The 16,441-nt window shown below is 50.3% G+C and overlaps 1 protein-coding gene across 2 annotated transcripts; it reads right to left on the reverse strand.

The window, feature by feature from the left end:
* Positions 1 to 4,338: 4,338 nt before the first annotated feature.
* Positions 4,339 to 11,544, reverse strand: Hes2 (hes family bHLH transcription factor 2). 2 transcript variants are annotated; one of them, XR_015738022.1, is made up of 5 exons: positions 11,004 to 11,544; positions 10,817 to 10,912; positions 10,487 to 10,586; positions 8,411 to 10,400; positions 4,339 to 4,603 (listed from the first exon to the last, which is right to left on the reverse strand). XR_015738022.1 is itself a non-coding variant. In XM_048418187.3 (4 exons), the coding sequence occupies exons 1-4, from the start codon at positions 11,046 to 11,048 to the stop codon at positions 10,168 to 10,170; spliced, it is 474 nt and encodes a 157-aa protein (XP_048274144.1). In that variant the 5' UTR covers positions 11,049 to 11,544; the 3' UTR covers positions 8,297 to 10,167. The 2 variants fall into 2 exon arrangements, 1 of the variants encoding a protein (XP_048274144.1); XM_048418187.3 differs by lacking the exon at positions 4,339 to 4,603 and having other exon boundaries at positions 8,297 to 10,400.
* Between the last annotated feature and the right edge of the window lie 4,897 nt (positions 11,545 to 16,441).

Genomic DNA, 16,441 nt, shown 5'->3' on the forward strand with positions numbered 1-16,441 from the left:
GCCACCAGCCTTTCCGTCCCTGAGCAGACAGGGAGTGTGTGTGTCTCTGGTGAAGTCTGTTTCCCAGAGGGCTCAGATAAGTAATTTTCCAAGGGACCGCACAATTCCTTTCACCCAGACATGTTGGGTTATCTAGCTCTACCTAGTCATCTTTTTTTTTCCAGCCTTTGGCTTTTATGATAAAGCTGTCATGCCCACTCACTTCAAGGCTTTGTGTAAATACATTTTCTTTCTCTTGAGTGTGTATCTTGGAGTTAGAATTGTTAGTAGGTCATATCTGGGTCTGGTGATGCCTATAATCCTTGCACTCAGGATGCTGAGGTAGGAATATCTTAAATTCAAGGCCAACCAGATTGAATATCAACACCCATATGCCAGCTCCATCCTATTTGGTAATCTCAAGAGTACCACTCAGGCTTCAGGTTTGTCTGAGTTTTGTTTTTGGGTTTTGTTGTTGTTATTTGGTTTGATTTGGTTTGGTTTGGTTTGGTTTGGTTTGGTTTGGTATGTTTGGGGCCAGGAACAGGGATTGAAACAAGATTTCTCTGTGTAGCCTTGAGTGCCCTGGAACTCACTTGGTAGACCAGGCCGGCCTCAAACTCACAGAGGTCCACCTTTCTCTGCCTCCCAAGTACTGGGATTAAAGGCATACACCACCACTGGGTCGAGGCTTCTGATTTTTTAAAGACTTATTTTACTTTATGTATATGAGTGTTTTACCTGTGTGCATACGCATGAAATATGTGTGTGCCAGAAGAGGTCAAAAGAAGACATTGAAACCCCTGGAACCCAAGCTACAGGTGGTTGTGAGCCACCATGTGGGTGCTGAGAACTGAACTGAGGGCCTCGGGAAGAGCAGCTAGTGCTCTTAACCAGATGGCTGGAGTCATCTCTCCAGCCCCCAAATCTACTCCTTCTGTCTATTTAACCTACCTACATACAAGCCTGCAAGGGAAATGCTGCTTATCTCTACAGCCCGGCACCTAAGACATACAGCTCAAGTACCTTACCCCTGCTCAGCCTCAGATCTCATGTACCTCACCCCTGCTCAGCCTCAGGTCTCAAGTACTTCACCCCTGCTCAACCTCAGGTCTCAAGTACCTCACCCCTGCTCAGCCTCAGGTCTCAAGTACCTCACCTCTGCTCAGCCTCAGGTCTCAAGTACCTCACCCCTGCTCAGCTTCAGGTCTCATGTACCTCACCCCTGCTCAGCTCCAGGTCTCATGTACCTCACCCCTGCTCAGCCTCAGACTTCAAAAGTCTCTCTGCCCAGCATCCATGTCCTTGCTGGCCGCCTGCATCTCCCTCTGTTGTTGATTTTTAATTGAATTCTGTTGTGGTTGAAGGGCATTCTGTATAATTTCATTTCCTTTAGATTTGCAGAGCCTTGTCTTACATCCCAGCAGATGGTCTCCTTGACAACTGTTCTGTGACCTCTTGAGATGGTGTTTGTTTTGCTGATGGTGGCGGAGGACCAACTGGGTTAAATTTGTTACTAACCTTCTAGTCTTCTACACCGTTACTGGTTTTCTGTGTATGTTTACCAACCACTTAGAGGGGCGGGTTTTACATCTTTAACTATAATCATACATTTGACTATTTTTTTCAGTCAAATATTTTCTGCACTGGGGGTTGAACTAAGGGCCTCACACATGCTAGGCACATGTTCTACTGCAGAATCGCAGCCTCAGCCCCTAGGTGTGTTTTGCACCTTGCACTGAGGACCTACTGAGGACCTCCTCAGTAACTACACGGTTAGCATTTGTATCTGTCTTCTTGGTTATGACGTCACTTCTCGTGTCCCATTCACCACTGAGGAGCCATAGCATCTGCAAACTGGTTGGTTGGGTGGGTGGGTGGTTGATTTTTGTTTGATCTAATAAATAAATTTTTGGTTACTCTAGAGGATGGGGACACGGCTTGGCACTTAACAGCTTCTTTGTGGAAGACTTACATTGATTCCCAGCTCACAACTACCAGCAACTCCAGCTCCTGGGGCTCTGACATCCTCTTCTGGCTCTTGCAGGCATCTGCACGCACATACACATTCTCATACACACATATACAATTAAAAAAATAAAATTACCAGACATGGTAATGTAAGCCTTTAATCCCAGCACTCAAGAAGGAGAGGCAGGAGAAATCTCTGAGTTCCAGGACAGCCTGGTCTACACAGTAAGTCCTGTCTCAAATAAATAACAATTTATTATTTATTTATTTGGTTGGTTTTGGTTTTGTTGTTTGTTTTTCTTTCTTTTTTAAAGATTCATTTATTAATTATATATACAGCATTCTTCCTGCATGTATCCCTGCAGGCCAGAAGACAGCACCAGATCTCATCACAGATGAGTGTGAGCCATCATGTGGTTGCTGGGAATTGAACTCAGGACCTCTGGAAGAGCAGGCAGTTTTCTTAACCTCTGAGCCATCTCTCCAGCCCTGTTGTTTGTTTTTCAAGACAGGGTTTCTCTGTGTAACAGCCCTGGAAGTCCTAGAACTCTCTCTGTAGACCAGGCTGGCCTCGAACTCACAGAGATCCTCCTGCCCCTGTCTCCCGAGTTCTGGGATTAAAGGCATGCGCCACCATGTCCAGGAAAAATAATTTTTTTAGTGTGGCTACTCTAACTTTATGTTCTGTTTTGTTTTGAGACAGGGTCTCACTATGTAGCCCAGACTTCCTCAAACTCCATATCCTCCTGCCTCAGCTTCCCAAGTGCTAGGATTACAGGAACAAGTTATAATGCCTGAATTTAGATTGTATATTTCAAAATATTTATGTATTTATTTTTTAAAATATTTATTTATTTATTATGTATATAATATTCTGTTTTGTGTGTATGCTGCAGGCCAGAAGAGGGCACCAGACCCCATTACAGATGGTTGTGAGCCACCATGTGGTTGCTGGGAATTGAACTCAGGACCTTTAGAAGAGCAGGCAATGCTCTTAACCTCTGAGCCATCTCTCCAGCCCCATATTTATGTATTTATTTTAGTTTTTCAAGACAGGGCAGCCCTGGCTGTCCTGGAACTCGCTTTGTAGGCCCTGAACTCACATAGATCCACCTGCCTCCCAAGTGCTGGGATTAAAGACATGGACCAATACAGCATCAGATCCCACAGAGCTGGAGTTACAGGCTGTTGTGAGCCACCTAATGGGGGTACTGGGACCAAACTGGGGTCTTCTGGAAAGGCAACAAATGATCAAGTGTTTGTAACTGCTGAGTCATCTCTCAGTTGATGGATTCTGTATTTTTTTAAAAATATTTATTTATTTATTATGTATACAATATTCTGTCTGCGTGTATGTCTGCAGGCCAGAAGAGGGCACCAGACCTCATCAAAGATGGTTGTGAGCCACCATGTGGTTGCCGGGAATTGAACTCAGGACCTTTGGAAGAGCAGGCAATGCTCTTAACCGCTGAGCCATCTCTCCAGCCCCGGATTCTGTATTTTTAATTAATTAATTAATTTACTTATTATGTAGACAATGTTCTATCTGCATGTCTGCCTGCAGGCCAGAAGAGGGTGCCAGATCTCATTACAGATGGTTGTGAGCCACCATGTGGTTGCTGGGAATTGAACTCTGGGCCTCTGGAAGAGCAGCCAGTGCTCTTAACGGTTGAGCCATCTCTCCAGCTCCCAGATTCTCTATTTTTTATGGCTTTGTATTGTCCACATTTAAGCAGTTCTAAGTTTTCTCTGTGAATCCTAAAAGCACCAAGACTCTTTCTCGGTCCATGAGAAATGGTCATTCTCTCACAAGTGCACAGTGGTTGCTGCAGCTCCCTGTCCTGTGGTGATCTTGTAAAAAGGAACAATAACGGTGGGGGTAACGGGGAGGGTCATGCAGCAGCAGGTCTCATGAGCTAGTACTTTCCAGATGACCAATGAGGTATGCTACCTAATCTTGCATGGATAAAATATCCATTCAAAATGCAAGGAGCAGGGCTGGAACAGTTCCCAGCATCCAAGTTGGGCAGCTTATAACCCTCTGGACTCTGAGGGCAGATGCGCACGAACACACACACACACACACACACACACACACACACACACACACACACACACACTTTAACCAATGTTAAAACTATCATAAGGCACCCAGGAAGATAGGGTTCTGGGCAAACCCTCTACAGCAGAAGCATCAGCAGGCACAGACTCAGCCTGAAGTCTTCTCCCTTCACCCTCCTTATCCCTATGCCAGGAAATGCCACATTCCTGCAGACAGGCCCTGTGACAATCCACAGACCCCTGCTTCTTGCTGCCCCCTAGTGGATGTTCCGTAACAAACCGCCCTGTGTAGGGTGTGTCCCCTGGCGCCTTTCTCACGCTCCTAAAATCATTATTCATGCTTTATTGGAGCTGTTTTAAGTGCTCAAGGCTCTGCCCAGGCCTCTGAAAACCCCAAGAGAAACTCCTTATTCACTGGGAAGCCTCGGTGGGTGGCGGCCTTCTCCCGGATATCGCATGCCCAGGCAGCTCTCCCAGAGGCCGGTGCAGCCCAGAGACGTGCAGGCAGCGAGTGTCACACATGTCGGCGCCCACGTAGGAACTAAGGGCCACAGGCCGGGCTGACTCTTCTCTGCAACAATTCAGACATGCTCTACAAAGTAAATATGCAAAAGGTTTAAAAATAATCGGAATCGGGATGGCCTAGATGTCGTGTATACTTGGGCGAAGCTCCCAGAGTCTGTGAGGAGAATAAAGTCACAACCAACCAGTCTACATGAGACTTTAACCCCAAGGGCAGAAATTATGAACAGACACCCCTTGGCTCTCCAGCTATTGAACAATGAATCCCAGTGAATTAGAATTTCTCCAGGCATTTCATGCTGAGCCTGGAAGACAGAAAGGGCTGGAGCCTGGTGCCATCCAGAGGATTCCACACACTTCTGACAACCACAGACCACCTTGCTGGAGAGATGGGAGCTGAGACCATGATGTGGTGGGCCCACACCCTGACCAGGACTGCTTAGCTCACACATCTCTTGTCTTCAGTTTAAACCCTCTAAGACAGACTACCAGAAGTCACTAGATTGCTGTGCTTCTCTCCATGTGTCCACACTGCTTCTCTCTCTCTCTCTCTCTCTCTCTCTCTCTCTCTCTCTCTTTATTTATTGTGTATACAGTGTTCTGCAGGCCAGAAGAGGGCACCAAATCTCATTACAGATGACAAATGGTTGTGAGCCACCATGTGGTTGCTGGGAATTGAACTCAGATCCTCTGGAAGAGCAGCCTGTGCTCTTAACTCTGAGCCATCTCTCCAGCCCCACCCCCTCTCTTTTGGAGATAGGGTCTCTCTGTGTAGCCGTGGCTGTCCTGGAATTCACTTTTTAGACCAGGCTGACCCAAAAATCACAGAGATCCACCTGTCTGCCTCCCGAGTGCTGGGATTAAAGGCGTACCTCCATGCCTGACAACTTTATCTCTTTTAAGATTATTACTACTGTGGTGGTGGTTATTAATTATTATGTGACGGATGCAGGTGGCCATGGGCTACATGTGGAGGTCAGAGGACAACGCTGTGCAGTTGGCTATCTCTGTCCACCTTTATATGGGATCTGAGGATTGAACTCATGTCAACAGTATTGCATGCAAACCCCTTTACTTAGTGAGCTGCTTGTCTCTTTATTTGGCTTGAGGACAGGTGATCAAACCTGGCTCTTTAGGGCTGCCTGGGTACTGGGTCTCACCTCAATAGTCTCCGTTGCGAGTCCATTGCCCTTTCAGCTTTGCCATGACCAGAGACTGCTGTACATATGCCCCCCCACACACACACACACAAGAATATCCCTCAATCTCACCACCCCTCCACAGGGCTTAGTAGGATTCTACAGGGCTACAGATTCGTCTAAGTGTTTCCTGCAAGTTATGTTCATTCTGCCCGCCCCGAGCGGACCAGTGGGACCTCCCCTGACGCCACATCAATTCACAGGTGGGGCAGAACAATTCGACAGGTGCAGGAGAGGCTTCATCTACAGCAAACAGCCCTTTACCCTCGATCTTATGGAAGGCGGATACCACCTCTTCTCACTCTCTGGTGCCAGAGGGGCAAGTGGGTCTCCTCCAAAGGGGGCATCTCAGCAAGAGTAGGTTCCCAGGCAGCTCAGCCACCCTGTCATCGCATCCTTGAGGCATGGTCCTCTCTGCCACTGGAGTTGAGAGAAAATAGGGACCTTTTCTCCAGCTGGCGTGATGTCTAGTTAGATTCAACATGCAGACACCCCAGAACAGATATCTGAATAGCTCTTGGTCAGTTATGGACTTGTTTAGAGTCATAAAATGTCTGCTTGGCTGTGACCCCTAGTCGGCACTTGTAATCACAGCCAGATAGAAGAGAGGTAGGACCCTGGCAGCCCTCTAATGTACCCTATTTGGGAAAGTTCCAGTAAGAGATCTTATCTCAAACAAAGGTAAAGGCACCTGAGGAGTGACCCTCATCCACCATGAGCACATGTGCACGCTCACGCTCACACCAGGGCCTCTCTGAAGCAGCCTCTATTGAACACCGGAAGAGCCACTGGCCTGCTCGTCCCAGACAGGTCTCTGGGCGCAGTGAAGGAGCTGTCAGGGAGAGGTGCTCACAGCGTCTTCTGGAGGAGGATATGAGTACCCGTGTTTCACCAGCCCTGCTGGGAACTCCAGCCTAGACCTTCCAGGCCTTCCAGCACACTCCACTGAGAAACTGGCTTCCTGGCTCAGGCTGAGCACCTCACCCACCTGGGCATGCCAGGGCCCTGGTTCTCCGGAGCACCTGACCCTATGAGTCATCAGCTTACCCATGCACACACTGCTTCAGAGCTGCTTGCCTAATGGCCTGAGGCCAGGTCAATACGTGTCAGAGAACTAGAAACCAAGACAGGCACTCAGAAGCAGGATGTGGAGGGCACAAAGCTAATAGGAGGCTTCCTGTCCGTCGGTTCCCACAGCGTTTAAACCCATGTGGAGGGCCAGGTGTGGTGGACCGCGCCTTTACTCTCAGCACTTGAGAGAGGCAGAGGCAGGCAGATCACTAGGAGTTACAGGTCAGGGCTATGTTGTGAGATCATACTTCAGAAAATAAAAGCAGGGCTCTGGAAAGATGGCTCAGCAGTTAAGCACGCTTGTTGCTCTTGCAGAGGACCCAGGTTTGAGTCCCGTCACCCACATGGTGGCTTACAACCACAGGTATCCAATTCCAGGGGATCTGAAGCCTTCTGACTTCCTCAGACACCCATGTGCTGCAAGTCAAACACCCATACACATACGATGAATAAATCAACGGAAATACATTTAAACTGGGATGGTGGCACACACCTTTAATCCCTCACTCATGAAGCAGAAGCAGGCAGATAACTGTGAATCTCAATAATCTAAAATATCTATCAGTGTTGAGAGCTTTTTACTTTGTTTTTTGAAGCAGGCCATGCAATGGTAGCCCTGACTAACCTTGAACTCAATACTTGTATCCCCTCCCAACGTTGGACTATAGGCATGGACCACCTTGGCTGCTCGTTTTGAGGTTTTTAGGGACTTTGTTTTGTTTCCTGTTGCTGCCCTTGCTTTTGTATTTTTGAGACAGAGTCTCACTCTACGGGGAGAGATGGAGCGTAAACCACTGTGGAGAGTTCTTATGTGTGGAGGAGACAGAAGGTTGTCCCTTTAGATTCAAGGAGAAGCCCAGAGTCTATTGGATGAGCTCCAGCCACAATTGGGCCACGGGCAGGGTCCTCTGCTTCTACCTGCTCTACAAAGACCCAGAAAACAGGCTGCACTTGTGCCGTGGTGGGACAGTTATCTAGTGACTGACTGGTGTGGGATGCCCCTCTGTGTGCTGTGAATATGTTTCATCACCATTGGTTAATGAAGAAGCTGCTTTCGGCCAATCCTTTAACAGAGTAAAGCCAGGTGAAAAATCTGGACAGAGATGTAGAGAGAGAGTAAGCAGAGTCAAAGAAATGCCATGTAGCTGCCAAAGGAGTAACATGCCGGCACCAGTAAGCCACAGCCTAGTGGTGATACATAGGTTTGTAAAAATGGGTTAATTCAAGAAGTAAGAGTTAGCTTGAAATATGCTAGAGTCATTGGTCAAATAGTATTGTAATTCATATAGTTTTTGTATGATTATTTCGGGTCTGGGCAGCCAGGAAATGAACAAGCAGCCTCAGTCAACAGGTGATGTTAGGACAGCAGTTCTCAACTTGTGGGTCACAACCCCTTTGGGGTGTAGTGGGGAGCTGTGGGCAGACCTGCTTTTCATCCCACCCGGCTCCCACACGGCTAGCTTAGTCCCAGAAATAACAACAAACAAAGTGTATTCATTTAAGCACTGCCTGGCCCATTATCTCTAGAGAGTTAGTTACTGGCTAACTCTCACATCTTGATTAACCCATTTCTAATAATCTGTATAGCACCACGAGGTGTGGCTTACCGGGAAAGATTCAGCATGTCTGACCTGGTGGCTGGCTCCATGGTGTCTGCCTCATTGCCCTCTTCCCAGCATTCTGTTCTGTTTACTCCGCCTACCTAATTTTCTGTCCTATCAAAGGGCCAAGGCAGTCTCTTTATTGACCAATGAAAATAACACAATAGACAGATAACCCTCCTCCATCATTGGGGATCGAACGACCCTTTTGTAGGGGTTGCCTATGACTGTCAGAAAACACAGATATTCACATTATAGTTCATAAACAGTAGCAAAGTTACAGTTATGAAGTAGCAATGAGAATACTTTTGTGGTTGGAGGTCACCATAAAATAAAGAACTGTATTAAAGGGTTGCAGCATTAGGAGGGTTGAGAACTCCAAGGAACTTGGAGTGGCGGTCAAAGCAAAAGTCAGGTTGTCCAAAGTTCATCACCATGTGAGCCAGTCACATCGAACCCTCTGATCCATCGCATTTATTGAGCAACTTTGTGTGCCGTGCCTCGGAGATACACAGGGGTGCTCTGCCTGCCCTGCCTCCCAGAATTACAGTCTAGGCGACAGGGCCCAGCACAGCTTTTCTGGGAGCCCCTGCCATCTTCACGTAGATTTTTCTTTCTTTTTTAAGAATGCCTCCAACTTCCCCACCTCCTTCCCGCCACCCAAATCAGTGCCCAGAGTCATCATAGATGTACATGGCCAAGCAGAGCAGTGACTGTCCCTCCCCTGGTCAGTCTGTCTCCTTGGCTTTAGTGTCCTGGTCCCCAGCGCAGGCAGAGGGAGAAGCAACCTTGCTGCAATGCTCAGCAAATCCCCAGGACCTGGAGTGACCATGGCTCATGAATTCTCCTATTTTCTCTGAGCACTCACTCCTGGGATCCGAAGGCCCTCCTCTGGGTCTTCAGAGGCTTCCGAGTTTCCATTTAGGAGAAATAACTTCTGAACAAGTTGCTTATAGTAGCCCAACTGCCTGGGTTCAGAGAGTAGTTTAATAAACAAAACAGGCAAGGTGGTTCGTGTTCCTTCACTTGCTGCTACCTCCTGGGTCCCTGCCATCCCAAAGTTTGAGTTCTGCAATCTGTGCTGGGTTCCATTCCTCCAAAGCCACCAAGTTCCTTAAGACCACAGGGAAGCCTCAAACTTGTCACCTGTGAAGACCACTGGCGTATGGGAAAAAGAATGCGTGGTGGATTAAATCAGGAAGTCCTCCCCACCACTTCCTGCAGTAGAGGTCACTCAAGGGGAAGCCTAGGAGTGGAGGAGGTAGGCGCCAAGCCCTGCTCAGTGCTCTGAAGAGCTTCCGGAGTGGTCAAAGGTCAAAGTTCTCCCAGTCATTGCTCTGTTTATGGAGAGGTTCAGGAGCCCAGCTGATATCCAGGTGTGGGCGGGAATGCCGTCACCCATTAGAGCAGGTGGCCCAAGTGAGCTCCAAGACCAGAGGTTGGTCTGCTGCCCACACTGGGGCAGGTCTGTCCCTGCTGAGGCAGCTTTGGCTGGGCCAGTGCCAGAATCATTTCTACCCGTCCAAGTCTGGGCTTCTTCCTCATCTGGCAGACATTGCTTTCTTCTCCTGCCCAGACATTCTCTTTTCCCTCCAGCTGAGCCCTTGAAGTCTTCATCATCCGGATAGGTCATGAGCATCGGATTCTTGCTAGGGTGTGGGCACTCAACTATTCTCAAAGTGAGGGAGATGTCGCCACCACCTGGAACTTCCTTGGTCAGCTAGTTCACCCAGGTCCCCGTCCTGGAACATCCAGAAGCCTACCTACCAGGGCCGCCAGAGGCCAGGGCTGCCCGGAGGAGGCAACTGCGGAGAGGCAACTGGAGCAGGGGCGGGCGTTGGCGTCTGTGAAGGCGGGCCACCACTGACAGTCCTCTGCCGCAGGTGCTCCAGCAGGCGCGCGCTCACGGCCGGCTCCAAGACGCTGCAGGCCGGCAGTACGCGGGCTAGGTGCTCCAGACAGGCTTGGTAACCCTCGCGGTAGCTATCCAAGGACCCTGTGGACAGAGAGCAACGTGAGGCTCAGGTGCAAGCACTGTGCACGCAGCAAAGGCCGTGGGGAGCGAGGAGCGTGGTCACTCACCCGGCGCTGCAGTGGGGTAGAGGGACGCAGGCTGCTCCTGCAGGAAGCGCACGGTCATTTCCAGGATGTCCGCTTTTTCTAGCTTCGAGTAGCGGGAAGTCTGCGCCAGGCCAGACAAGAAAGATACCCCATAACAAACCGGGCAGCTGAGCACCTCGCTCTTGTATCCAAATGCTCGCCAGTTGCCCGATGGTCTCTATCACTCCATCGCTCAGATCTCTTCAGGAGTCCTTCTGATCCCGAAGGAGCCCTGGGACCACGCCCGCCCACCTGCCCCACTGGGTGCCCCAGGACTCTCCACCTCGGTTTTCCGAGCTCCCAGACACTCACCTCCGCGCCCAGCAACGGCAATACCAGCCCCTTTAGCTGGCTCAGGCTCTCGTTGATCCGTGCGCGCCGGCGCTTCTCCAGCAGCGGTTTCAGGCTCTGCCCGAAGGTGGATGGGCGCAAAGGCCACGGTTAGGAAAACCGCGGGTGCCTACCCACCCTGCCACGAGTCCCTGTCTCACACTCCTACCTTGCGCAGCTCCGCCGCGTCCCCTACTCTTCTAGGCAGTCTCATGCTCCGGGGAAAAGCGAAGAGCGTGCAGGGTCCGGTACCTTGGGGTGGAGGATCCTTGTCCCTGCTGCAAGGCAGAGCTAAGAACGAAGCCGGGAACCAAGTTCAAAGCCTAGCCCAATCTCGCGCCAAAGAAGTGCGCGCCCAGCCAGCCGCAGGCCTTTAAGAAGGCTGTGTCCCTGCTCCGCCCCGCCTCACGGAGTCCGGCCAGTCGCCACTCGCACCTCCCGCCTTTGTCCCTGCACAGGGTGGGGCTGGAGAGGACGAGTCAGTGTTACCCCACTCTGGCCTTAGAGTCCCATCTGTGATAGGGTCGCGCGACGTGCGGGCGCTGACTCCCTGGAATGAAGGGTGTGTGGGGCCGGTTCTTGACTCTTCTCCAGAACACTATGGCTTCATTCACGCCCACCGGGCTTCCAGCTCCTCCCTGGGCCGCAAGGGCTCCAGCGACTGCAAAGCCCCGGACCTCAGGGAGAACATTCGCTCTACCAACTGCCCCGAGCTGGATGTGGAAATCCAGTCCTAGCAAGGTCCAATCTGGTTCTGGCTGCCAGAACCAGTACTGAGCTCGCTGGACCCCTGGCTCTAAACACTTCGTAGAATTTAGGGCACCCCACTTGGTTCCCCGACCCTAGAGTGTGAAAAGGAAACCTGAGCCCCACTCCCCAAGATGAGGCAACCCAAGATCCTCGGAGTTAATTTTCAATTCAATGGGTTCTGGGTTCCCGATTCCTGCTGTCGGACAGTCGGAGATCACATGGCCGGCGAGTAGGGGCGGTCCTGGGTGTGTGCCCCGGCTGCTCCCCTCGGCCCCAGCGGGCCCAGACACGCCTCCACAACGCGTGGCCGTTGCTGCAGCAAACTGGCAGGCGTCCCCCGCCCATCTGCTGCGGGCTCCCCTCGCTGGGTCGGCTGGCAGGGCAACGGCCGCCTCCTCGGACCCTGTTGCAGCTTTGAGGCAGTCTCAGGCCCTGAAAGCAAGACTCGCACAACCGGAGCCAGTAGGAGGCGCTCGTGGGGCGGAGCCGGGGAATGCTCTGTCCAGGGTACTGGAAGGACCCCCCTCCTTCCTGCCTTTGAGCCGCATTCCCTTCGCTAGCCCCAAATCCTTGGAAGTAATCCCACAGCAGGCCTACAAAAACAGTGCACCAGGAAGGGGGCGCAAGGCAGCCTGGGCAGGAAAGCTCAGCCCTCCTCTATCTATGGCACGCAAGGTCCCACAACCACCACCAAGGAGTTGCTTTGTGCAAGCTCAGAGCTCGTTGTTTTCGACCATCAACCCAATGATCCTAACATGAGAATTTGTCCCAGCAGGCCTTGAGATGCCCGATTCTCTAGTTCTCTCTCACAGTACGGTCTAGCATGCCTATGGGCTAGCCCCTCACTATGTAGACCAGGATGGCTTCAAACTCACACAAATCAACCTGCCTCTGCCTCCCGAGAACTGGGACTAAAAGTGTGTGCCACCTCACTCATTAATTATTCATTAAGAGCTCAAAAAGGGCCGGTGGTGGTGGCAGGCGGATCTCTGTGAGTTCGATATATGACATATATCGACCAGCCTGATATATGGAGCAAAATCCAGGACAGCCAAGGCTACACAGAAAGACCCGTTCTCAAAAACAAAAAAGGGAGAAAGAAAGCTCAAAAAAGGACTTTAGAATTTTACAGGGCTCCGTGGTTAAGAGCAAGCACTGCACTTATGGAGATCCCAAACTTGATTCCCAGCACCCACGACAGTTCTGGGGGGATCTGGTGCCCTCTTCTGGACTTCTCAGACATAGAAGTCATATGCACAAGTCTACACGTAGACACACACACACAGTTGAAAATAAAAAAAGGGCTTTGTGGCCCAGGCAGTGGTGGCACACACCTTTAATCCCAGCACTTAGAAGACAGAGGCAGGCGGATCTTTGTGATCCAGGCCAGCCTGGTCTACAGAGTGAGTTCCAGGACAGTCAGGGCTACACAGGGAAGCCCTGTCTTGAAAAACAGAAGACAACAAACAAAAACAAAATGACTGTGTGTCAGGGCAGTGGTAGCATGCACCTTTAGTCACAGCACTTGGAGGCCAAGGCAGGCGGATCTCTGAGTCGGAGGCCAGTCTGGTCTACAGAGTAAGTTCCAGGACAGTCACAGCCAGGGATACAGATAGAAACCCTGTCTCAAAATAGCAAATGTAAAAAAAAAATACAAAAAATAAAAAAGACAGTCTAAAGGCTCTAAAGCTAAAAAGAAACCCTGTCTCAAAAATAGATAGATAATAGATAGGTAGATAGATAGATGATAGATAGATAGAGATAGAGAGATAGAGATATAAAGATAAATGGAGAGAGAGAGGGGAGAGAGAGAGAGAGAGAGAGAGAGAGAGAGAGAGAACAGTGTGGAATCCCTTCTCCTGCAAGTTCATTCAACTCGTCATCTCCCAAGCCCACCCTACACTGACCAAATCCCTGGAGAGAGACTGATGTGAGGCCCTAGGGTGAAGCGTGGGAACATCCCTTTCCAGAGATGAAGACCACTATTTGAAGACCTGAGAACAGGGAAACAAATTCCCTTTGCTATGTCAGTTACCTCAACATTAAGTGTCTCTCCCTCACCACTCCCACCCCCACTGTAAAGGAGTTTAACCAGGTGATGCACCTCTCCCTTCAACCAAAAGGCTTTGGGGGTTTGCTAGTGGTTTGGAAGATGGGGTCTCTTAGAAGCAGAACTTGGGTGTTCAGAGAATGAGTCTCAAGCTCACTAGGACAGTCTACGGCCCTATGGGGACACACTCTACCCCTGATACCTCTACCAGGGGTATCAAGAAATGTGCTGGTCCTTGGCTGAAGAGAAACCTGAGGATTGGTTTGCACCCAGTTCGGGAGGGAGAGCTAGGGTGGGCCCAACAGAGGGATAAGAAGATGGGGGAGGGAGCCAGAGGGGGGATGTGGGGAGAGGGGATCAGCGTGAGAGGCAGAGAGAGAAAGCACAGCTGGACAGTCAGGTTTGCCACGTCCCATCTGTGCCATCTCAGGCTTTAAAAGGCAAAGGATGGGGAGACGGCTCAGCAGTAAAGAGCCCTGGCTGCTCTTCCAGAGGTCCTTTTAAGTTCAATTCCCAGCAACCACATGGTGGCTCACAACCATCTGTAATGAGATCTGGTGCCCTCTTCTGGCCTGCAGTCATACATGGCGGGAGCACACTGTATTGTATACATAATAAATAAAATATTTTTTAAAAAGATTTATTTATTCATTTATTATGTATACAGTGTCCTGCCTGCATGTACATCTGCAGGTCAGAAGAGGGCACCAGAGCTCATTGTAGATGGTTGTGAGCCACCATGTGGTTGCTGAGAATTGAACTCAGGACCTCTGGAAGAACAGTCAGCATTCTTAACCTCTGAGTCATCACTCCAGCCCCCCCTTTAAGAAAAAAAAAAAAGCACTGCTCTTCCAGAGGTCCTGAATTCAATTCCCAGCAACCACGTGGTGGTGGCTCATCTGTAATGAAGTCTAGTGCCCTCTTCTGGCCTACAAGCAGAACACTGTATACAAAATAAATAGATAAGTCTTAAAAAACAAAACAAAAACTGTGAAATGCCTCCGTGGGTAAGGGCACCAGCCACTAACCTGATGACCCGGGTTTGATCCCCAGGATGCACAAGGTGAGAGGAGAGAACCAATTCCTGCAAGTTGTTCTTTAACCTCCATTTACCTTCCACATGTACTGAGAGCACCACCCACCCACCCACCCACACACACACACATGCACACGCACGCGCGCACACACACGAATAAATACAAACTTCTCATGCCTCTCTCTCCACAGCCGTAAAATGAGAGTTGACTCCCTCTCTGAGCCGCTTGTGGTATCTCACGCCTGTAATCCTAGCATCATAGAGAGGAAATGAGATTCAGGAGTTCAAGACCAGCCTGGGATAAATAATAAGTTCAAAGCCAGTCTCCGAAACACGCCATTGACGGCCTCTTTAAAACTGTTGGGGAGAATTTAGTGGAGTGGAAATGTCCTGATAGGACAAACAGACAGACACACAGATGAAAGGCCTGGCTCTCAGGTTGAGGGTCAGCTGTGTCCTCAAGGAATCTGAGGACTTACTAGGTCAGCAAGGACGTGTAGTAACACCTGGCTTTGTGTCAGAGTCACTGGCTGAGTTGGGAATGACTCAGAGGCTTTTGAGTGCAGGAGCAATGCATGAAAAAGCCATGTGAGGTGTCCAGGGTCAAGGCAGCAACTTTACAGGGTGGAAGGATTGTAGGGGTTTCATCGTGAAGCAGGCACAGGGGAGTGGAGCCCAAGTCCAGCCATCAGAGTTTAGAGACTCCTGAACTTACCGGCCGTCGGGAGCCCCTGCCTGTCTACCAAGCAGGCATAGTTATGACTCAGTAAGGAATCCAGAAATCTCTGGGGAAAGATCACAGATCCCAGTAACTGCAGGAATGAGACCTCACCAGCTAGGCAGAAGTGCTTGGAAGCTCCCTTGAGCACACAGCGAAGTTTGAGTTTACCTGGGAGCTCCAGCCACTATGAATGGCGCCACCATGTGGTGAAAACAGAAATGGTAGTTGAGACTGCACAGGACCAGGAGATTAATGATTCGATGTTCTGCAAACAGCTTCCGTCTCCATTTCCAGCACCTCCCTGGCTGATAGGAGTTAGGCACTCGTTTGGAAAACATCGGCCGGGAATGCGCTTGGGTTCTGACAGACCTCCGCTGTGCGTGGGGGAAGAAGAGGGAGAGCACAAGCTGTTTCAAGGTTGCACGATATGCTTGCTGCGCTCCCACGGCTCACACACTCCTTCCTGGGGAGCCTTTGCTCCAGTCCAGCAGACCTTGCCTCCTCCAGTTCCCATGATCTGTGTCCAGCCATGACCCAAAGGGTGGTTTGTACTTACCTGCCTGGACCCTCAAACACGTCCCAGTGTCCTTGATCACGTGGTGATACCGACTCTTTGGACGAAGGCACTGGAGCGTCTGCCTACCAGCCCCCCCCCCCCCCCAGCGCTCACATCCTTCATTTCTGGTCTCTTGGTTTGACAGCCCTGCACCTTCAAGTTCATGATTCACTCTCCCACCCCCCACTGCAGCCTGGGTTATTCAGAATCTCCAGCATCCTGTTCCAAACAGCTCTAAAGCACCTCGATGTCCTTCCTTCCTTTCATTTAAGAAACAGATCCTTTGGGAGGCAAAGGCAGGCGGATCTCTGAGAATTCGAGACCAACCTGGTCTACAAGAGCTGGTTCCCGGGCAGGCTCCAAAGCAACAGAGAAGCCCTATCTCGAAAAAACAAGCAAAAAAAAAAAAAAAAAAGGAAGGAAAAAAGGAGGGAGGGAGGGAGGGAGGGAGGGAAGGAAGGAAGGAAGGGAGGGAGGGAGGGAGGGAGGGAGGG

This window comes from Myodes glareolus, chromosome 6 (genome assembly GCF_982192425.1).
Source record: "Myodes glareolus chromosome 6, mMyoGla1.1, whole genome shotgun sequence".
In the NCBI taxonomy this organism is placed as follows: Eukaryota; Metazoa; Chordata; class Mammalia; order Rodentia; family Cricetidae; genus Myodes; species Myodes glareolus.